Source organism: Mixophyes fleayi, chromosome 5 (genome assembly GCF_038048845.1).
Source record: "Mixophyes fleayi isolate aMixFle1 chromosome 5, aMixFle1.hap1, whole genome shotgun sequence".
Taxonomy (NCBI): Eukaryota; Metazoa; Chordata; class Amphibia; order Anura; family Limnodynastidae; genus Mixophyes; species Mixophyes fleayi.
In genome coordinates, this window is record NC_134406.1 from 172,810,550 (window position 1) to 172,834,575 (window position 24,026).

Consider the following 24,026-nt stretch of genomic DNA (forward strand, 5'->3'; position numbering starts at 1 on the left):
ATACACTGAAGTATAGGAAAGGGCTGCGCATGCGCAGACCCTCAGGATGGAGGACGGCCACGGTTCCTAAATGTCCGGGAAGAGGCACTCACAGTACGGTGAGTGACAGTACCCCCCCTTTTAAAGGTGGGCACAGAACGCCTGGAACCGGGCTTGTCCGGATTTTTGGAGTAGAACTTCTTCAAAAGGGCAGGAGCATTAAGATCTTCAGCTTTGATCCAAGAGCGCTCCTCAGGACCAAAGCCCTTCCAATGAACGAGGAAACGGAGGACTCCTCGCGAAATTTTTGCGTCTAGTACCTCAGTAATCTCAAAATCCTCCTCCTGATGAACTTGAACTGGCTGCGGAGCTGAGGGAGGATTTGAGAAACGGTTGATAATAAGAGGTTTGAGTAAAGACACATGGAAGGCATTAGAAATCCGAAGATTCTTAGGAAGAAGAAGTTTCACACATACTGGATTGATTACTTGAATGATCCTATATGGACCAATAAAACGAGGGGCGAATTTCATAGATGGAACCTTCAAACGAATGTTTTTAGTAGATAACCAGACACGATCTCCAATTTTTAGTGGTGGAATAGCCCGCCTCTTCTTATCTGCGAAAGATTTATATTTGATAGATGTCTTCTTTAAACAGGTTTTGACCTGAGACCAGATATTTTTAAAGGTCTGACAAGCAGTCTCCACCGCAGGAACTTGGGTGGGCGGGAGGGCAGGAAATTCCGGAAAAGACGGATGGTGACCGTAGACCACAAAAAATGGAGTTTTGGATGATGACTCATGGTACATGTTGTTATGGGCGAATTCAGCCCAAGGAAGCAACTCTACCCAGTTGTCTTGATTGGCTGAAGAGAACATCCTTATAAAAGTCTCAAGATCTTGATTGACACGTTCAGTTTGTCCGTTAGATTGCGGATGGTAAGAAGATGAGAGTTCTAATCGTATGCCCAAGGTTTTACAAAGGGCTCGCCAGAATCTGGAAACGAATTGTACTCCTCTATCCGACACAATCTCAGAAGGACATCCATGGATACGGAAGATCTCTTTAATGAAATGTTCAGCCAGAGTAGACGAGGAAGGCAAACGAGATAGAGGAATGAAATGAGCCATCTTCGAAAATCTGTCCACCACCACCCAAATAGTGTTATGATTCTTACTAGGTGGTAAGTCAGTAACGAAATCCATACTAATATGGGTCCACGGTTTGGACGGAATGGGTAGTGGTCGCAGCAACCCTGCTGGGGTTCTGCGGGAGGATTTGAACTGGGAACATAGCTCACAGGAAGCAATGAACTCTTTGACGTCTCTCCTCATTGAGGGCCACCAGTAACTTCGAGAGAGAATCTCAAAGGTCTTGTGTTCACCGGCGTGTCCAGCAAAACGAGAGGCATGGAACCACGAAAGAATTTTCCTCCTTAGAGTAGGAGGCACGAGGGTCTTCCCAAATGGTAACGTTTTGGTGGAAGAAGCAGCCAGTGAGATACATTTGGGGTCTAGAATGGTATGGTTGGAAACCTCTTCTATATCAGAGGACGTCACAAAAGCTCTAGATAAAGCGTCAGCTTTTTTGTTCTTGGCAGCTGGTTTGAAGGTTATTATTAATTCAAAACGGGAAAAGAAAAGAGACCATCTTGCTTGACGAGGGTTCAAGCATTGGGCAGACTGGAGATATGACAAGTTCTTATGATCCGTGAAGATCGTCACCGGATGGCGAGCTCCCTCCAATAAGTATCTCCATTCCTCTAATGCAGCTTTGATAGCTAGTAACTCCTTGTCCCCGATAGTATAATTCTTCTCTGCGGGCAGGAGGCCCCGAGAATAGAAGGCACAAGGATGGAATTTTTGCTGCTCCGAGCGTTGAGAGAGAATAGCTCCTAAGCCCACATTAGAGGCATCTACTTCCAGGAAGAAGGGGAGTGTCACATCAGGCTGTCGAAGGATTGGAGCCGAAGAGAAGGACTCTTTTAGTGTTTGAAAGGCTTGAAGAGCCTCAGGTGACCATTGCTTAGGATTAGCCCCCTTCCTAGTCAGGGCCACAATAGGAGATGCAATGGAAGAAAAGTCTTGAATGAAGCGTCTATAGTAATTGGCAAAACCTAAAAAACGCTGGATAGCACGGAGAGTAGTTGGCTGGGGCCAATGTAGTACAGCATTCACCTTGTCTGGATCCATCTTCAGGCCAACTCCGGAAACTATATACCCCAAGAATGGAATCTGGGGTAATTCGAATGAACATTTTTCTAATTTACAGAACAATGAATTTTTCCGTAGCCTGGAGAGGACTTCTGCCACATGCTGGTGGTGAGAAGGCAGGTCCTGTGAAAAGATCAATATGTCGTCCAGGTAGACGACGACACATACATATAATAAGTCCCGGAAGATCTCATTGATGAAACCTTGAAAAACAGCGGGGGCATTACACAGCCCGAAAGGCATTACCAGATATTCGTAATGCCCGTCTCTGGTGTTAAACGCTGTCTTCCATTCGTCACCGGAACGGATTCTGATTAAATTGTAGGCACCACGAAGATCCAACTTAGTAAAGATACGGGCTCCCTTGATGCGATCGAATAGCTCAGTGATCAGCGGAATGGGATACCGATTCTTGATAGTAATGGCATTGAGTCCACGAAAATCTATGCAAGGGCGTAAAGATCCATCCTTCTTTTTAACGAAGAAGAACCCAGCTCCAGCGGGGGAGGTGGAAGGTCGAATAAACCCACGCTGGAGGTTCTCCTGTATATACTCAGATGTAGCTTGAGTTTCAGGTAACGAGAGTGGATAGACCCGGCCCCTGGGGGGAGTCTTGCCAGGTAGAAGATCGATCTGACAATCCCAAGAACGATGAGGAGGAAGACGTTCAGACTGAGCTTTATCAAAAACATCAGTAAATGAAGCATATTGAGGAGGGAGTCCCGGTGAGGTAGATGAGATGGAAGATTGCTGTACTTTAAGAGGAGTGACTTGGGAAAGGCAACGATGGTGACATTCAGACCCCCAAGACGTGACTTGAAGGGTGCGCCAGTCAATCTGTGGAGAGTGACACTGAAGCCATGGAAGGCCTAAGACAATTGGACTAGTCGTAACAGGAAGGATTAAAAACGATATTTCTTCATGATGCAGGGCACCAATCAGAAGGGTTACTGGAGACGTACTCTGGGTGATGAGACCGTTGATGAGACGCGATCCATCTATAGCCGTCACAGTAATGGGTGTTTTTAAGGTAATCACTGGTAGGGACCATTGATTTACTAATGATTTGGAAATAAAATTTCCTGCTGCTCCGGAATCAATCAATGCCTGTGACTCAAAGGTTTTGGTAGCACAGGAAATAGTAACATCAAAGGCGCAGACTTTAGATTTCATGGAAGATGGAGAGGACTCCAGGGACCCTAACTTCACCTCTCCAGAACTAGTTAGGGCCTGGCATTTCCCGATCTCTTAGGGCAAGAGCTGAGCATATGAGTGGAATCAGCACAATAGATACAGAGTCTATTCTTTACTCTTCGTTTCCTCTCCTCTGAAGATAATTTGGAACGTCCTATCTCCATGGGAATCACAGAGGGTGAAACTGGACGAAATTGAGGGTTAGAACGAAGAGGTGCTTTAGCAGAAGTTGTTTTCTCAGCCTCTCTTTCACGAAATCTCATATCAACACGATGGCAAAGAGAGATCAGATCTTCAAGTGACGAAGGAAGCTCCTGGGTAGTCAGTGCATCTTTAATTTTATCGGAGAGCCCCTGCCAGAAGGCGGCAACTAGGGCTTCAGTGTTCCACTGAAGTTCAGAGGCTAAGATCCTAAATTGAATGACGTACTGTCCTACTGTATGAGATCCTTGTCGCAGACGGAGGATGCTGGAAGCAGCGGAGGTCACACGACCTGGTTCATCGAACACACTTCGGAATGTAGAAATGAATTTGGCACTATCTTGCAATATTGGGTCGTTTCTCTCCCACAGAGGGGAGGCCCAAGCCAGGGCTTGTCCAGAAAACAAAGAGATAAGATAGGCCACTCTGGAACGATGGGTAGAAAAATTTTGAGGTTGGAGCTCAAAATGGACTGAACATTGGTTAAGGAAACCCCTACAAGTTTTGGGGTCCCCATCGTACTTTGACGGAGTAGGCAGGTGAAGCGTAGAAGCTGTAGACACCTGGGATGGCACTGGGGAAACGGAGGAAAGCACAGGAGCCTCAGTAGTAGCTGTCACAGTCTGTCCAGATGTTCCTTGGGAGGTTAACGATTGATAACACTGAAGTAACAGCTGTTGGCGGGCATCCTGTTGCTCCACACGGCTGACCAGATGCTGCAGCATCTCTTTGGCGGTAGGTTCCGTATCTGGGTCTGTCATGGCCTGATCTTACTGTCACGGGCACTAGGAGTCTTTACCCAGGGATCACCAGGTGGTAGGCTTACCAGAGCAATGTAGATGGTAATAGTGTACTCTGGTAGCTGGGTGATCACGGAACAGAAGATGGTGGATGATGAGATGCTCAGGAAAGTCTATGACTAGCAACACTGGTAATATGGAGGTAGTAGTACACGAGGAACTGTATGGACAAGGACACGTGAAGGTAGTCAGTGGTCTGCGATAGCAAGTTGTACCACTGCTATAGTGAGGAGGGATGTCCAACAGAAACGAGGAGGTGAGAGAGTCAGCGGTCTGCGGATAGCAAGTTGTACCGCTGTCTGAGTGAAGGAATGGAATCCAAGTGGAGGTATCCGGGGAGTCAGTGGTCTGCGATAGCAAGTTGTACCACTGCTGTGTGAGAGGATACTGGAACAGGTGATACTGGAGACAGGGATCAGTGGTCTGCTACCAGCAAGTTGTACCACTGAATATATATGTGAGGAGGTGCACGGGGAGAGGCTGCAACACAGGATATACACAGGCACCTTATACACAATCCACAGTAACATGCACAATATATATAAATGACTGAAGAGCTCTGCAAATATAGAAAGTCTCTTGAAGTAGTTCAGCACAAGTTAACACAGTCAATGATGGCAATAGACTCAGCGGCTAGCAGGCTCCAGAGGAGAACCAACACAGTCCAGCAAGATATGCAATACACCAGCACAGTCAATGAGAAGTATGCATACCGTGGTTCAGAAGCAGGCAGTCAGATAGGAGTGCAGCGATACCTGAGCGGCAGGAGGCCGGCTGGATGAGAAGTCCCTGGATAGATGAGGCAGCGGTCTAGTAGGTGCAGCGCACAGGTAAGTAGACCAACAGGGACACGAATCCACAGGAATCAGTAACACGTGGAACTGGACTCATGGAGGACCCAGGAGAATGGAGATGATCCAGCAGAGGAGTAGTTGATGAGATACGAATCCAATGCTGACAGGAGGGTAGAGACCAGCGGGACACGTGAAGGCGTGGAGAGCGGATCAGCAGTAGATGGACGATAGCGCGGTCAGCAGCAGCAGGGCTCTGCGAGTACACGGAGGTAACCAGTAGCAACCAATAGGTATCAGTAGCGATGGAACACGGGAGAGCAGAGTAGACCAGGAGCTGTTGATCACGGAGAGTAGCGGATGGCAATGAGAGCAGCAGTCTCGAGGAAACACAGGAGAGCTGAGAAGAGACTGCAGTGCACAGGCCAGCGGATAGGAATCAGCTAACTGTCATGATGATGAACACAGGCGAGTTGCAAGCTGGAGGCTGTAGTGCACAGAGGCAGCGGATAGGAATCAGCTAACAGTCACGATGATGAACACAGGCGAGTTGCAAGCTGGAGGCTGTAGTGCACGGAGGCAGCGGATAGGAATCAGCTAACAGTCACGATGGTGAACACAGGCGAGTTGCAAGCTGGAGGCTGTAGTGCACGGAGGCAGCGGATAGGAATCAGCTCACAGACTTGATGAGGCACAGGTGAGTGGATGTGAAGTAAAGGCTGGAGTGCACGGAGGCAGCGGATAGGAACCAGCAAACAGTCACAATGAAATATAATAGCGTTGATGTGGTTTAGAGAACTGTAGTGCACGGAGGCAGCGGATAGGACTCAGCAAACGGTCACAATGATATATAAAATGTTGAAGTGGTTTGGAAGACTGTAGTGCACGGAGGCAGCGGATAGGAATCAGCAAACAGTCACGATGATACAGTTGATGGTAGAAGTGGTATGGGAACCACAGTAGTAGAAGTGGTTTGGAAACCACAGCGGGAGAAGTGGTTTGGAAACCACAGGAATCAGCAGCGCTGAATACACGAGGAATACAGGAACACCTTCAGAGACTCATGGGGAATGAGACTCCAAGATCAGGCAACGTGGTGTTGACCACAGGTGCTTAATATAGGGAGGTTGCCTGATCTGCCAATTGAGTTAAAGGGACATACACTGAAGTATAGGAAAGGGCTGCGCATGCGCAGACCCTCAGGATGGAGGACGGCCACGGTTCCTAAATGTCCGGGAAGAGGCACTCACAGTACGGTGAGTGACAGAAACTAGCTTTCCACACCCATCCCCTGTAAGCTATTTGGCCTCTATCAAAGCTATAGTAACACATTTCGTCCTGCACCTCAGTAGTGATACATACTCTCCTCACTTCAGTAATAAAACACATTCCCCCCTATCACCTATGTAATACCACATCCTCCCTTTACTCCTGTAGTAACACATTCCCCATCACACTCATAACGCATGCCTGCCTTTCATTCTATAGTAACACATTCCTCCTACCACCTCTGTATTAAAAACATTTCTCTCATCACCTCTGTAGAAAAAAAATTCCCCCCACCACCTCTAACGAATGCTGGGACTCACCGTGGCTGTGGGGTGGGTACACATAGTGAGACCCAGTACAATGTGGGACAGATACAGGGAAACATGGGACAGAAATACTGCAGTACTATTTTTGTCCTGTAATTGTTCTGCTTTGCGTAGGCCACAGAAAATCAACTTAGGAGTTACAATACTTGCTTTAGATGGTAGGCCTCTATACAGATGAATAATTTGTTTTAGAACAACCCAAGTTTGACTCTTATTGCTGGTATTATTTCATCCATTCACTGTCTTGTCCTGTGGTCCTAGGCATTGATGTTTTAACCCTGTTATTGATGGAGGTATTGGGAATATTGTTAAGTTGATTTATGTCACAAAATTGCAATATTCTTCTTATTTAAGTTGCCTCCCTTCCTTGGAGAGTATGCCACATTATAAGGTTTTCCAGATTGCTTTGTTATATTAAGGAAAATTTGAAACGGGTCTTCTTAGACCATCTATGTCCTCTACATGAACAGGATTCTTTTGTGTGGCCAAGGTAAATGGGGGCTTATGCCCTTGCATTGACTACTGGGGTTTAATTAAAATTTCTACTATAAATGAATATACTCTTCAATTAATATCAGAATTGTTTGAGCAAATAAAATAAGCTACCGTATATACTCGAGTATATACGGTAATATCTTTAGTAAATTAGATCTTAAAGTTGCCTGTTCGCTTACAAATGATGGGGATTAATGGAAGATTGCCTTTAGTACAGAGATGTTTAATTTGGTTTTGTTATACCCTTTCATAACTTTTAATTATTATTACTATAATTTATATATCGCCAGCATATTCTGCGGTACTTTATAATTGGGAACAAACACAATAATAAAACGAGACTGGATATTACAGACAGATTGAGAGGGTCCTGCAGGCTTATAATCTATAGGACAATCGGGATTTGATACATGAGGTTAAGTGCTACATATTGCATATTGGTCCAGCCAGATTGCAAAGGTAGAAAGTGTTTACTGATCCAGACACACGGCAATGTTGGTCAGGGGGTCAGGGATCAAAGGTTTGATTGAGTATAGAAAGAACACATACAAGTTTTGTGTGAACTGTATAGAGGGCCGTAATATGGTACCTTAGGGAGGTTAAGAGGGTAATTGAAGAATTTCATAAACTAGCCCGAAGAGGTGAGTTTTCAGAGAACGCTTGAAAGTTTGAAGCCTAATGGAAAGTCTTGTAGGGCAAGGGAGGGATGCAGTCCAAAAAAAGTAATGTAACCAGGAATGGAAGCTTGTAAAGAGAGTGGATGAGAGATGCAGATCTTGCGAAGAACAAAGATGTCGAGTTGGGAGAAATTTTGAGACAAGTGATGAGATGTATGTTCGTGCAGTTTTTTTGATTGCATGTCAGTAGAAGTATTTTATATTGGATTCAGTAAAAAACAAGTAACCAATGTAGAGACGAACAGAACAGATCAGCAGTGAATGAGCAAGGAAAATCAGTCTATTCGCTGCATGCAAATCAGATTGTAGGGGTGAGAGTCTGATGCGGGGAAGACCAGTAAGAATGATATCCCAATGCTCAATGCAGGAGATATGTGCATGAAGTAATTATTTAAGTGTCTTATGTTTTTTAGATGTATGTAACAGGATTCAGATATAGAAGGATATATGGAACAAAGGATAGTTCTGTGTCAAGGGTCACACGTAGGCTGTCAGCTTGAGGGGTAGGATTTATTCCAATGTTGTCAACAGAAATATAAAGGGCAGGTAGATAACTTCTGTTTGCTCTTGGGAATATTATTAACATTTTAAAAGATTGAGTTTGAGTTGGCGAGAGGTCATCCAAAATAAAATGCCATTAACATGGTCCAGCAAAGATGGTGACAGATCCAGAGAGGGTAGATATATTTGAGTATCATCTGCATAGAGATGATACTGAAATCCAAAGAAACTTATTAATACTCCAAAAGAAGTGGTGTAGATAGAGAAGAGCAGAGAGCCTAGGAATGAGCCTTTGGTACTCCAACTGATAAAGAAAGTGGAAAAGAGGTGGATCCAGAGAAACAAACACTGAAAGAGAGATTAGATAGGTAGGATGAGAACCTAACTATTGTACAATGTCCTTAAAACCTAGGGATTGGAGCGTTTGTAAGTGGTCAATAGTGTTGCATTCAGCAGAGAGATCCAGGAGAATTAGAAGTGAGTAATGGTTTTTAGATTTAGCACTGACAGTGCAGTCTCTGTGGAGTTTTGGCCACAAAAGCCTGACTGAAGAGGGTCCTATAGGTTGTGTGAGAGAGAAGTCTCTCAAGAAGCTTGGAGGGGCATGTGAGCTGAGAGATGTGGTGGTAATTTGAAAGAGAGTTTGGGTCAAAATTTAGTTTTTTCAAATTAGGAGTAATCACTGCACGTTTGAATAATGACAGAAAGATACCAATAGATAGAGAGATTACATATTTTAGTTAAGGTTGGGATGAGCACAGGAAACAGGGATTAACTGATTTTGTGAGGGTATAGGATCAAGAGGGCATGTAGTAGAGTAGGAAGATAAGATGAGAGCAGATACTTCATCTTCATTTCTGGAATCTAATGAAGAGAAGGTGCCAGATGGTGTAGGGAAGAAAACTTAGCTTGTTTGTTGAGGAAGAGGATACCATTTCATGTTGGATGCTATCAACCTTCTTGTTTTCCACGCATTTCGCTTTTACAAATGCAATCTATTGTACTGGTAGCTCTTGCTAATGCACAGGTTTTGCAGCTAAAATGCAATATGAAATGGGCCTCTATATGGGTTATGAGGTAAAACAGGTACAGCTGCATCTAAACATATTCAAACATATTAATGCATTTGTATTTTTCCAGTTATTTGGAATTTTTGTTTGGTTATATGTTTGTTAGGTTTATTTCACAAATAAACATGTGTTTACAATGTGAAGGAGTAATGCAATGAAATGGATGATATATTTATTACTGGTAATTGAATACTGGAAAAGGATCTTGAAATTGTTATAGTGCAGCAACTTTTCACAGTGTGTATAAGATCTAATGAAATTCTGTGGCACAGATTACCTGTAACTGTCACAAAAGTCATGCATATAAAATAATGCAAATTAATTTATAACTCCTCAAATATTGCAATTTAATTTCTTTATAACGTTCAAAAACGTCAGTAGGGATTTTTATTTCTGAAAGTGCAGCAAAAATATTTTTAATTTTATTATAAACTAATTTGTGCCCAATGTAGCCAATAAATTATGCAGCACATAAAAAAATAATTAAGCGCTAAATATGGAAATGAGTATTTGGAGAATCCCACTGAAAGGCTCAACATATGTTTATAGTTAGGTGCAGTAAACACTACACACTATTCCATTTGTCAAAAGTATTCTTTGACAAACACCATTGAAACAATATGCATGGTGTGGGTGTAGGTTATTTTGTTTGATTTCATTTTAAAACAAACAGTAAACCACCACAGGGAAATTCTTATTTTAAAAGATTTTTTTCCCAAAGTCGCTGTATTTTTTAGACCAAATCATGTCCCCTGGAAATATTGTGGTCAAAATTTGGATCTATCATTAAAACAGTTTTACATGGTATGTGTTGTATTACCCATAACAAAAACGAAACCCGCCAGCCAAAAATAATAAGAAATGCACTGTTACTGAACAGGCCATTCTCTTTCTCTGTTAAGGAAAGTTGCAGAGCGTTGCAAATTTGTGTGTTCCAGGCCCCGTGTGACAAAGCAGTAGGAAGGATTGTTGGAATGTTGGCATAGTACAGGGAGTTTTCACCAGCAGTAGGAAAGCATGGTGTATGCAACATTGGTAAAAAAAAAAAAATCTTGTCTTGATTATTTCATTTGAAACTGGATAAATAAGCAAACTCTGTACTTAGTCAGACATTCAACAGGGAACATTGCATGTAGTCATACATCCAGCCCAGCTGTTGTGCTGTCCAATTCAGATCCAGTGGTACATTTTTTCTTTCTAGAGTTAAAGAGATCGCCACATAAAAAGGTTGCAGTGTAGTCTATGGAGTTTAGGGAGAAAGGTGTACAGTGCCTTGCAAAAATATTTAGACCCTTGACCAATTTTCACATTTTACTGAATAACAAATGCTACTCTAACATTTTTTTCTCTATGAAACGTTTATTTCAAAGCACTGAAAGTCATAATTAGGTTTTTGTAATGTGACATAATTTTATGTTACAAAAACATCTTAAGAAGACTAAGGGGTATGTTTACTAAACTGCGGGTTTGAAAAAGTAGAGATGTTGCCTATAGCAACCAATCAGATTCTAGCTATCATTTATTTAGTACATTCTACAAAATGACAGCTAGAATCTGATTGATTGCTATAGGCAACATCTCCACTTTGCCTTACAATTGGCCTCCACCGGAGAACCACTAAAATAAATGCCACATTTTTTATATCCTCACAGTTAAAGAAAACATTTTCTGGTTTTAAATCTAAAGGACAGTTGTCAGGATGAAGGATAAAGAGCATACCAAAGAAGTTAAAGTGATACAAATACATTCATTAGGAAAAAAGTACAAAACAATATCCAAGTGTTTGGATTTCCCAGTGGGTGCTGTTGGTACAAATATCAGGAAGTGGAAGCTTTATCAAACAATTCATATACTACCTAGAAAAGGTCATCCCTCAAATCTATCTGCACAAGCCAGAAAGAGACATGTGCGAGAAGCCACAGAGGGGCAACAATCACTTTGAAGAAGCTACATAGTTTATTACTAGATTAAAATGCAGTGTGGTACTGGCCTGTACGGGAGGGTAGGATAAATATTAATTTACCATGTGAAAGCTACTCTGGAGTTTGGCAAAAAGCATGAGAGTAACAATGTGGGAAAACGTTTTGCGGTCATTGGAATTCAGTGGCAAGAAGGAAGGCAGGACTCTAGAGGATGGGATAGTAAAGAAAGGTCAATGGCAGCCGGCCTTGGTACACAGTCAAGCAAATAAGGCAAAAGGGTTCAGGAAGAGAAGTAGTTGAGGACAACCTGAGGTTGGTACATGAGTAGTTGATAACTGGAGGCAGAATGCAGCAGCAGGAACTAGATTACTGGCAGGAGCACAATAATCTGGCAAGGAAGACAGGAACAGGGAACAGGGCCGTCTTTCCCATAGGGCACAATGGGCAGGTGCCCGGGGGCCCTGCAGCCCAGGGGGGCCCATCAGAGGAAGCCAAAAAAAAAAACCTGGAAAAAGAAAAGAAGAAAATACTTATCGTGCTGTCAGCTGGCGATCCGGCTCCCTCCATGGTCTCCTCCTCCGTCGCGCTCCGCAATGGATGTCGGGCAGGCGTGATGACGTCACGCCCGACATGCACATGCATTGGCTTCCTCCGACGGGCCACCCTCGGCTGCAGGGCCCATCTATATAATCATTTTTAAATTTTTTTGTATATATAGGGGCCCCGGTGCACTGCTGTGCCCGGAGGCCCAAGATGTTCTTAAGAGGGCCTTGACAGAGAAGCCTTATATAGGAAGTCAGGGGTGGAGCTAGAACATGCTGGAACATCAGGGGAACAGTACAACTGGGCTAGAACACAAGTGAAGGCAGGGAGCTGTCCAGCAGCCAGAATAACACAGTCAACAGCACAGCAGTCTCCAGAGGCAGAAACTCTGAGTTCAAAACCTGACACCAAGATTAAGCTTTTTGGCTAAATATCAGTGCAATATATGTGGCGCAAATCTATATCTGCTCAAACCTCAAAAGCACCATACCTACAGTAAAGTATGGTAGTAGTAGCATTATGTTATGGGACTTTCATCAGCAGGCAATTGACATTTTGTTAAAATAAAAAGATAATTAAATGGTGCAGAATACAAGGAAATACCACAAGAGAAGTGTTCCAGTCTGCTGAAGCTTGGGCGAAAGTTCATCTTTCTGCAGGGCAATGATCCCAAACACAAGGCCATGCTAACATTGCAGTGGCTTAAGAACAAAAAGGTAAATGACCTACAGTGACCCAGTCAAAGCTCAGGGGGTAAATGTATGAAGCTCCGGGTTCTTCAACACCCGCGAGTTCGGCGTCTTCAGTGCTTAAATTTAAAGCGGCGCTGCCTTGTAACGGGAAACTTCCCGAGAACCCCGAGCTTCATACATTTACCCCCTGATCTCAATCTAATAGAAAACCTGTGATACTATTTGGAAATTGGGGTGCACAAGAGTAACCAGACTAACCTGAACTACTGGAAACAAATATGCCTGGAAGATTGGGCCCAAATCACTCCCCAACAGTGTGCAAAGCTGGTACAAACAATACGTAAAGCTTTTATTGCTGCAATATGACTCTATAAAATATTAGTGTGGGGATTTAATATGTATGTTGTGCCTATTTTATTTTTGTTCTTAAGCTGTTTTTGAAGCATAAAACAATGTTCCATTAATAAATACTTTCAGTTTCAATGCTTTGAAATAATAATATCTCAGAGAGCAATGTTCCCATTGTAGCCTCAGATTACAGTTCTTAGCTGACAGGAGTGGAACCTGGTGTGGTCTTCTGCTACTGTTGCCTCTCCACCTCAAGGTTCAAGAGCTTACCACTGCATACCACTGTTGTAACGCATGGTTATTTGAGTAATACCCCATTCTTACTGCGCCAAAAACCTGGGGTTTTGCAGGGGCAAGCCCAGACGACCCAGGTTGAGGCGCAGTGTGAATGGTGTCAGGTCTAATTCCCGGGTCATCAGACCCGGGACTTTTGGTTGGGTAATTCCCAGGTCAAACCAGGGTTGCCTGCACTATGAATGGTGATACCTGGGTTTTTCAACCTGGGTCTCACCAAACACAATTATGATGTTGGGGAAAAAAAATACATCACAAGAGGAGCCAATCAGAGCTCCTCTTGTGATGTTGCCATGGAGATCCGGGCAGACCCGTGTTCAGTATGAACAGGGTATACATGGGAATTTCCCTCCGTGGGAGCCTCTGTCCCCCGGTAATATCCCGGGTTCATACACCCGGGATATTCCCGGGGTGGCAGTATGACAGCGGTTTTACCGTTGCCTTCCTGTCATCTTGAACCAGTCCTCCCGATTAACAAGGAATTTTCACCCACAGAACTGCTGCTCACTGGATGTTATTTGTTTTGCACAACATTCCCTGTAAACTTTTTTTGTGCAAGGAAATTCCAGGAGATCAACAGTTTCTGAGATAATCAAACCAACCCGTCCGACACCCAACTATCATTCCACAGTCAAAGTCACTAATTCACATTTTTCCCCATTCTAATGTTTGGTCTGAACAACAGCTGAACCTTTTGACCATGTCTGCATGCTTCTATGCATTGAGTTGCTGCAATATGATTTGCTGATTAGGTGAGCAGGTGTACAAATGTATCTAATAAAGTGCCCACTATATATATATATATACTGTATATTACATTTATTTTTTGAACCACCTCTTTTGGGGATCATAAACACTGCACACTGACAAATGGGATCATGACTGAAAAAATAGGTTAAGTACCATGGAATTAAAGGGCCGCTAAACCTAAATTACATTTTGCTTATATTGATATTATATAGCTCATAACATTCACAAATATATATGTAAAATGTAACGTACTTTGACAGATCTTTGACACTCTGTTTACATTTGCTTTGCTGTTCCCCTATGATGGGATTACTGGCAGGAAGTCTGCAGTATCTAGGAAAATACCCCCTACCTCACATACACACATTATCAGGTTTATTGCAAATATCAAAACATTCTGCAAAGCTCCTAAAACGTTATGTTTTAGGTTTAGTGGCCGTTTAAGTCCTACTTGCATAGTAAGCACCATTTAAAAGGGCAGTAAATACTGCTGTTACTTTCATTTACAGACATCGCTGTGTGATTGACATGTTCTCAAAAGTATGTAAGTTCAAATTAATAACTATTAAAGACATATTGTTTTTTCCTTGAGCAGAGCATGTTTCCAGCAATTTTATGCTTCATCAGCATTTTTGTCAAGCATCGCACCATTTGGCAAAACTAACAATAAATTTTAACATGTGTAAGGAAATGTTATACTACCATCACAACCCCAAAATACCCTGTATTTTTTCTGAAATCGATCACATTATAGTACTAACATAATGGATATGACTTTGTTATCTAAGAGGTAATGTACTGGTATAGAACACGGGAGCACATTTGTGCTAGCATATGTTTAGCCAATGCAGTTTTGTCCACACTTCTGATTTTAGACATAACCCTCATTTACAGTTAGGAGTTCATCCATGTAAGAGATACAGATTTGCATGCTGTGCTTCAAAGCAGTAGATTGATCCACAGCAATTGCTAGGCAATTTAGGCATGTCATTTCTAATACATTACATAATAATGAGAGGAATGAAGCAATTTGTGTATCAGAATTGTCTGGGTAAAAAGTTGTTTTTGTTCTACACAATTTGGGAAATGGACATTTTCAGGACCACACAAATTGTTAGTACTTCACTTAGATGATGGAAGTAGAAGATTAAAGTGTGTGCACACATTGAGAGGTGGTAGAGAAGTGTGTCCTTATTGAACTCTGAATCGCATTGTAAAAATAAAGCTGCCCAGTATAAAGAGGTAAAATTTTCTCTGCATACAACCCCTGGCATCTGAACATGGTTTCCCCAGGAGCTAATTTGTAATATTTAGCTGGGCATACTCCAGGAGCGGATTGGGAACTTATAGTGGCCCTGGAAAAAATTCTGGAAGTGGCCTCATGTAGGTGGGACCAAATCAACTGTAGGCAGGGCCAACACAAAGGGAGGCAGGATTAGTACAAAGTTGACAATGTCACCAAAGGGCTGCCTAGCACTGTAAAGTGCTAGACTGCCCATTACATACCACCCTTCCCCCAACATTCCCATCCATGGACAAACATGTCCCCAAGTGGAACAGAGCCCTGAATCAGAACTGTCCCGCTAAAATCAGAACAGTTGGAAAGTATGATTATCGGCTCACTCACATAATGGCTGCCTCTTCTGTGTACAAGTGATGGGTACACTTTGACTAATACATAGAAAGGAGGAAAAAATGAGCAACTAAATTTAGCTGTATTAAACGAGTAACAGGAAATATAGTTACAATATACTATATAACAATAGCAGTATATTTTGATTAAGGGATCATCACATAGAAGTATGCTTTATTAATGGCATGTGAGAACATAACTTTTATTAAAAATAAGTGCACATCTCTTGCGAGCACTCCATTCACTCAAAAAATGCTATTCAAAGATAAATGACGAAAAACCCAAGGGAGATGGCTTTGATTTTCTTTCTTTACTCCCATTTTATTATTATAAGTTACCAAAGGCCAAATTTCTTTATGCAAGCATTGTTGTCTGACTTGGGCCCCCTCCCCTAATCCACTTTCAGAACAATATATTCCAAACCACTAAAAAATGTCTCAGTGTATAAACTATCATCATCAACTTTTATTTATATAGCTCCAGAAAATTCTGTAGCACTTTACAATTGGGGACAAACATAGAAATAAGCAATACAAAGAGGTAAGAAGGTCCTGCTTGCAAGCTTACAATCTATGATACAATGGGAGCTAGATAAATGAGGTTAAGTCTCCGTATTGCATTTTGGTCCAGCCAGAGTGCAAAGGTAAAAAGTGATTCATATGCTATATGATCCAGTCGCACAGCAATGTTGGTCAGGGGGTCAGCGGGTTATTGTCTTGAGTGAATTGTGTAAAGGATGGTAATAGGGTAACCTAGTGAAGTTAAGAGGAGGTTGAGGAATATTACAAGCTTGTCTGAAGAGGTGGGGGTTCAGGAAACGCTTGAAGGTTTGTAGACCAGAGGAAGTCTTGTGCGAGGGAGGAAATTCCATAGAGTGGGTGCTGCTCGAAAAAGTCATGTAAACGGGAATGGGAGGAAGTGATGAGAGTGGATGAGAGACACAGATATTGTGCAGAACGGAGTTGTCAAGTTAGTAGATATTTTGAGACAAGTGAGGAGATGTATGTTGGTGCAGTTTTGTTGTGGCCTTATAAGTTAGTAGAAGTATTTTATATTGAATTCGATAAAAAACAGGCAATCGATGTAGAGACTGACAGAGTGGATCAGCAGAGAAAGAACAATTTGCAATGAAAATAAATCTAGCTGTTGTATGCAAAAAAGATTGTAGGGGTTATAGTCTGTTTTGGGGAAGACCAGTAAGGAGAGAATTGCAATAGCCAATGCCAATATGATGAGTGCATGAACTAGAGTTTTTGAGTGTCTAGTGTAAAATATGTGCGTATTCTGGAAATAAGTCCATGTGGGAAACAAAGGACAGTTCTGAGTCAAGGATCACACCTAGGCAGCGAGCTTGCAGGGTGGGATATATGGTCATGTTGCCAACAGAAATAGAAATGTCAGGTAGGTAACTGTTGGTGGGTGGGAAAATTATAAGCTCTGTTTTTGAATGATTGAGTTTGAGTTGGTGAGAGGATAGATAAATTTGGGTATCATCCGCATAGAGATGAAACTGAAATCCAAAGGAGCTTATTAGGGAGAGAGAGAGAGAGAGAGAATTCATAACACAATGATCAGCAACCTGGGGTGGAGAACATAAGAAGTTTCCCTTTACAAGGCAGCGCCGCTTTAAATTTAAGCTGCGAAGACGCCGAACTCCCGCGAGTTGAAGAAACCAGGGTATGATACATTTACCCCCAGGTCTCTAGGTGAGACCTTCTGCATAGAGAGAGAGAGAGAGAGAGAGAGACAGAGAGAGATGCTAACAAATGGGTGTAATAAAAGGACTGCAGGTCCAGGATGACTGGTTTGCCAAGTTTTAGCTACTGGAGCTGGAGATATTGGTGTCCAGGTATAATGGGGAACTGCAGGTACAGGAGGACTGGATCACTAGGGTTTAGCTACTGAGCAGGAGATACTGGTGTCCAGATTTAAGAGAGGAATTGCTGGTATAGGTGGACTGGATTACCAGGTTTTAGCTACTGGAGCAGGAGATACTGGTGTCCAGGTATGGTAAATGAAATTTAGGTACAAGGAGACTGGATTACCAGATGTAACCACAGAAGCAGGAAATACTGGTGTCCAGGGATAGTAGATGAAATAGAGGTACATGGAGACTGGATATAAGGAGCCAAGTGATCCCACAACTGAGCTGGATATGGGACATGAAGATCTAGCACTCCCTGGACAAACCAGGTGCCTTAAAAAAAAAAAAGGCAATAAAGAGGAATGCTAGGTAATCAACCTATGGCTGAGAAACAAGGGTAAAAAATAAATGAAACCTAGTTGGCGCCCATCATTGGAGCGGCCATGACACGTCAGCACTGGGAGATTTGGTGAAGGAGGCCAGGTAAGTGTACTGGACCCCGGAATGTGAGCCAGAGGCCACAAATATCAACTTTAAATTTCAGTGTACAAATAAGTTATCAAGTATTTGTGTGCTACATGAAAAAACAGTCAGTATTTAACTTATGTGCAAAACAGAAAACTAATTTGCACCCCTTGCATTGTAACATGGTTTTGTCCAGGAGACATAAATAGCAAGTTTCTTAATTTAAGATCCTTAATGAATCAGGCCCAAGAACTTTATGATTACTTAAAAGATTACTGCTTTACATAGGCAGGTAAGGAGGGAATCAGGAATAACTGAACTGTAAGTGGAAACAGGTGAAGTAAGTTCAGAGGTCAGCAGGGAAACTAAAGTCCAGTACAAATGACCAGTTTAATAATGAATTGCATAGATACTGTAGAACAGCACAGGTATCTGTAATATGACAGCACTCAGCTCCTGAGAAATGTCTTACAAGTAGTGGAACTTACTGTGCGATAAACTGCACTCTTCTGGTGTTTCCTGTGTGATGTCTGCAAATGATTTTATAACATACCTGGAATAACTAGGAATATGAGGTTATTACAAACTACCAGGCATATTGTTATTGTTTGTGTTTTCATTTTACATCATTCTTTTTTTACTGGTGCATGTGTATCTAATACTCCTTTGTCTGGGAAAGCTGTTATTGCCTACATGGCGTTTTAACTAGTGCAATACATTAGCTGTTTGTGTGGGTAGTAGCTATAAGGTTTTAAAAGTTAAAAACTGTATTGTAGTACCCTGTGTGGGCACTGCCGAGGGGGAGGCGGTGCGGGTGAGCTAGTACAGGTAAGATGGAGGAACGGCTGGGCTAGAGACAAATTTTGTAATCAGAAACGTAAATGAAAATTAAAATGTTTTAGGAGGATGAGGATGAAGCGATCTCATAGCAATGGGTCCATGTATTCCAGTTGCTAAAAAATTGATTATGGTGATCCTGAACTTTACTGGTGATTTGGTCCAGTTTATATATTTGCCAAACTTTATTGATCAGTGCAGTCAATGTAAGGCATTCAGGCTTCTTTCAGCTAGATGCTGTTAAGCATCTGGATGCATTGAGAATATGACTTATTAGCCTTAGGTTATGTTTTGGAACATCAGGATTGGACGTGGGAGGAGGAAACACAAGAGGTTAGGTGGGAGATGAACATTTGTCATTTCTTTGATAAAGTGCTGAAGCTCTCGCCAGAAGCTCATTAGCTTGGGACAACTTCACTATATGTGAAACAGGGTGCATTCCGCGAATTCTCCAGAAAGTATTTGAGGTAACACTGAAACAGAAGTTTATAGGAGTTCTCCTTAATTTGCATACAGATCTAGCCCTTTGCCACTTCCTCCCTAATGCAGGACTAGACTTGTGGCTCAAGAGTCTCCCCATGTCCTACTTCTGCATAAACTCATGAAGCTCCTGAGGGCTGGCTTTGCCTGAGGAGGAGACAATAAACGGTAGAAGTTAATTCTCTGGATGGAACATGCATAAACAGAAAGGGCCTGATTCATTAAGGATCTTAAATTAATAAATATCTTATTTAAGTCTCCTGGACAAAACCATGTTACAAAGCAAGGGGTGCAAATTAGTATTCTGTTTTGCACATAAGTTAAATACTGACTGTTGTTTCATGTAGCACACAAATATCAAATTTAAATTTCAGTGTACAAATAATCTATCAAGTATTTGTGGGCTACATGAAAAAACCGTCAGTATTTAACTTATGTGCAAAACAGAAAACTAATTTTCACCCCTTGCATTGTTACATGGTTTGGTCCAGGAGACTTAAATAAGATATTTATTAATTTAAGTTCCTTAATGAATCAGGCCCAAAGCCTCTAGCAGGGAAGGTGTGGATGGAAGTGGCAGAGGGTATGCAACTTTATCTTACTACCAGATAAATGACTCATCTGCAAGTATTGGATAAAACAACTGACGAGAAAGTCGAATCGAGCATGAAATTCAGTAAACTCTGGGAAGGAGTACAATGGCGTGAAATCAGATAGGAACTTAATATTGTATTTTGTTCAATGAACAAATGCATTATGGTCTAGAAATGCTGGATTATTCCACAGAGTAATAATTCTGTTGGGATTATGTTTGATTTTATACAAACGTGTGCAGAAATTCCAGATTGGGAGTGTACAGGGTATATGGCAACAACGTGTTCAGTAAGTCTGCATCTATATTGACCCATGTTCTGGTATGAATATCATCATCGCTTAGGATTTTTGGTGTCAAATGAAACACCAAATTGTATTATAAAGGTAGAGAAGGCCACAGCCTCCCTCTTTAGAGTGTCTTTACAGGACTCTTTGTTGTACTCTAGGCCTCCAATCCAAATCAAGATATGCACTGTTGCAAATTTCTGAGAACAATAGAGGTAGAGTCTGAAATAGGTAAAGCATTCTTTGCAGAACGTTAATTTTTATTACAGTTTGCCTATTCAAGAAATTTATTGTCCCAGACTCACAAATTCTTTTTTATTAAGTCAATTTGCGGAGGGAAATTAGCAGATGATAATGGCTGGTCGGGAACATGCTCAGGTACTTTATCTTTTGGGTCTGCCAGCAGAAACTATAATTATCCTTTGTGCTTCTGTGGGCATAATGAGGGCGAGAGTCTCCTTCTTGTTTGCATTTATTTTGAAATTTGATAGGTGTCCATAACCTCTAATCTCTTTCTACAGTGCAGATAGAGATGTGTGTGGCTTTGTGATGGTGATGATCACATCATCTTCGTAAAGAACAAGCTTATGTTCTCAGGGACCAGGCTCTGATTCTTATATTTAAGTTATTGTGGATCAAGGCTGCCACTGGCTCATGATCAGGGCAAATAGGAGGAGTGATTTAGTTATGTACTTGAATAATTTAATTGCTTGGGTTAGCTCTTCAGGGGTGATTTCCTTGTTGAGTGATGCCATTTGCATCATTTTAAATTATCCCTATGTTTTAATATAATTATAATATACCATAATATTTATTATTCTTATCCTTACTAATATATGTGTCTACTTATTTTTCTTTATGTTCATTATAAGTTTTTAATTTTTCTTTATTTTATTTCTAGTTGAATATGACAAGGAGTTGTCACCTCGTCTAAGACATCATAAAGAATTCAAGTTTAATTTATCCCAGATACCTGAGGGAGAAGCAGTGACAGCTGCAGAATTCCGAATATACAAGGACTGTGTACTGGGAAGCTTTGAAAACCAGACTTTTTTAATCAGTATATATCAAGTCTTAGCAGAACACAAAAGCAGGTAATTTAATAAGTTATTAAGATGTGCCTTGTGACTGTGTCTTTTACAGGCTTACACTACCTATTTTTTTAGCAATAGATACCCCAAGGCTTAACTAACATTCTTGCAAATAGAGCTCCAGGGGCATGCTGGGCCCATAATGGGCTACTTTGGGCTGGGTCATTGGGCCACCCAGGGCCGGATTAACCATAGGGCTAACTGGGCTACAGCCCAGGGGCCTATGGCATCCAGGGGGCCTATGGCATCCAGGGGGCCCGTGAAAGTGCTCAGCAGCAGTATTGATCGGTCGTGAGTCTCACTCTCATGAGATCTCCTCAGTAAAGAGCGCACAGCGCGCCGGAGAAGGAGGTAAGTGCCGGGGGGGGAGGCGCTGGCAGCTCGGATCACGTGGGGAGGGGCGGGCGCGGGCAGCTAGGATCACGGGGGAGGGGGGCCCTCACGGGAGAATGGAAGCCCCCTTAGCCCAGGGGCCTCCATTCCCTTAATCCGGCCCTGGGGCCATCTGCATATTTTTTCCTTTAAAATAGGCTGCTGAGTCGAGTCTTGCCCCCCAGGTTAAAATTTGTCAGCCCCCTCCTGTAGAGCTCCCATTCTCTTCTGTATTAGTTACATGTTGCTGTATATAACTGCTGCAGCGATATGATGGCCTGTCCTAGTTTACTAGGGGAGATCTTCTGTCTTGTAGTGGCTTAGTAGCATCTGCAAACATGGATATATTACTTTCTGGGCATTAATACAAAGGACAGAAAAGAATAGGTCCCAATACATATTCTGGAGGTTGCCAATTTGTCACTTACGTATATGAATATGTACTATTTATAAGAACCCTCTGATTGCTATCCCTTGGCCAGTTAATCTGCTAATGTACATATTTTTAAATCTAGTCCAGTGTTTTAATTATACCTACTAATATTTTATGTGGAAGAGTACCAAACTACTTTGATCAAATAGGATACCTAGATTGTAGAACCAAATGCAAATCTAGGGGTATATTTACAAAACTGCAGGTTTGAAAAAGTAGAGATGTTGCCTATAGCAACCAATCAGATTCTAGCTGTCATTTATTTAGTACATTCTACAAAATGACAGCTAGAATCTGATTAATTGCTATCGGCAATGTCTCCACTTTTTCAAACATGCAGTTTAGTAAATATACCCCCTAGAGTTGGTTTTAAACCGTAATAGTGAAAACATATATTGCAGCTGAATTGATAAGGTTTCATCAGTTTAGATTGTGTTCACTATAACGTTTAGCGCCAACACTAGGTTTGTTGCTTGGTGCTAGTATTAGATCAAGGTAGGGTTGGTTCCTTGTTTCCTAGTGAGGCTGATTTCTGTGGAGTTGAGCGCCTGCGGATTCTTTCATTTTTTTGCTTCATATTAATCAGGTTGGTTTGGCATGACTACATCTTTATAAAACCATGGGGACTCTGTAATAATTTTATTTTCTATCATATGTTTTTGGATAATATTTAGATTTTTGGTTTTTCACATCTGCCTTCCTTTTGTGGCACTAATTCATCTATGAACATTTTCCATAAATATAAAAAAACAATAGAAATAATGATAGTGTAGAAAACAATTTGATAAAATGGTATGTGCCTGATTTCACAAATTATGATTTATCAGTTTTTATGAGGAGGTATTTCTTCAAACGATCTGAGTAGTGCGATTAATGTGATGAATTTGAGTTTTGGGACAGCTTGGAGCATCTCACTGTAAAAACGACATAGTAGAACTCAAGAGGGGCACCCCCACTGATAATGGGAATGGCAGGGGTATTATTATTATTATTATCCTTTATTTGTTGGGCGCCACAAGGTTTCCGCGGCGCCGTACATCATACAAACAGTACACTATACAGGGTGGAACAGCACAAAACAATAAACAAAAATACCAGTACTTCAGAAACTCCAGGCAAGTTAAAGCAATAAACATGGAGCAGAAGAACAGGTGAGGAGACAGAAGGGAAGAGGGCCCTGCTCATTTGAGCTTACATCCTAAGGGAGGGAAAACAGAAAGACACAAGGGGAGCCAGAAGAGGCAAAGGGAGAGCGAGTGGAGGTGAAGGGGTTATGTGGATGGTTGGTAGGCTTTAAGGAAGAGGTGGGTTTTCAGTGCACGTTTGAAGGAGCACAGAGTAGGAGAGAGGCGGATGGAACGAGGGAGGTCATTCCAGTGAAGGGGGGCTGCACGGGAAAAGTCTTGGATTCTGGAGTGGGAAGAGGTGATAAGAGTGGAGGAGAGTCGGCGAACATTGGTTGAGCGCAGGGAGCGAGCAGAAGTGTGAATGGAGAGGAGGTATGTTATAAAGAAATGTTAGAAATACTATATTGTTTATTTTGGAGAAAAGGTGTCTTAGAAGTGATTTAAGTGTTATGTATAAATATGTTTGAGGTTAATAAAATATGTTGTTGAATTAACTTTTAATATTAATATGGTTTCACTATCATCATAGCGAGGGTTTCTTAACTGTACAGGTGGCTAAGCTGTGTAATTCCTTAACATGTGAGATGGTAATGGAAATTTTACCTAAAAATGGTTTGAATCTGACAAAAAAGTGGCATATGTATCTATGATCATTAGAGGACATTATGAGAGGAAGGAATATTTTTCCCTCTGATGCTCAATTGGCAACTGTCTCACTTGATTTTTTTCTTTTGGATCAACACATTTAAAATTTATTGACGGTTGAACTAAATGGAT

At 41.8% G+C, this 24,026-nt stretch overlaps 1 protein-coding gene across 1 annotated transcript in view; it reads left to right on the forward strand.

The window, feature by feature from the left end:
* The window catches only part of BMP6 (bone morphogenetic protein 6), a 201,007-nt gene that overhangs the window by 105,180 nt on the left and 71,801 nt on the right, over window positions 1–24,026 (forward strand). The window contains exon 2 of the mRNA XM_075213041.1: window positions 21,128–21,320. Coding sequence (XP_075069142.1) covers window positions 21,128–21,320 — 193 coding nt within the window. The remainder of the gene's footprint in view (window positions 1–21,127; window positions 21,321–24,026) is intronic.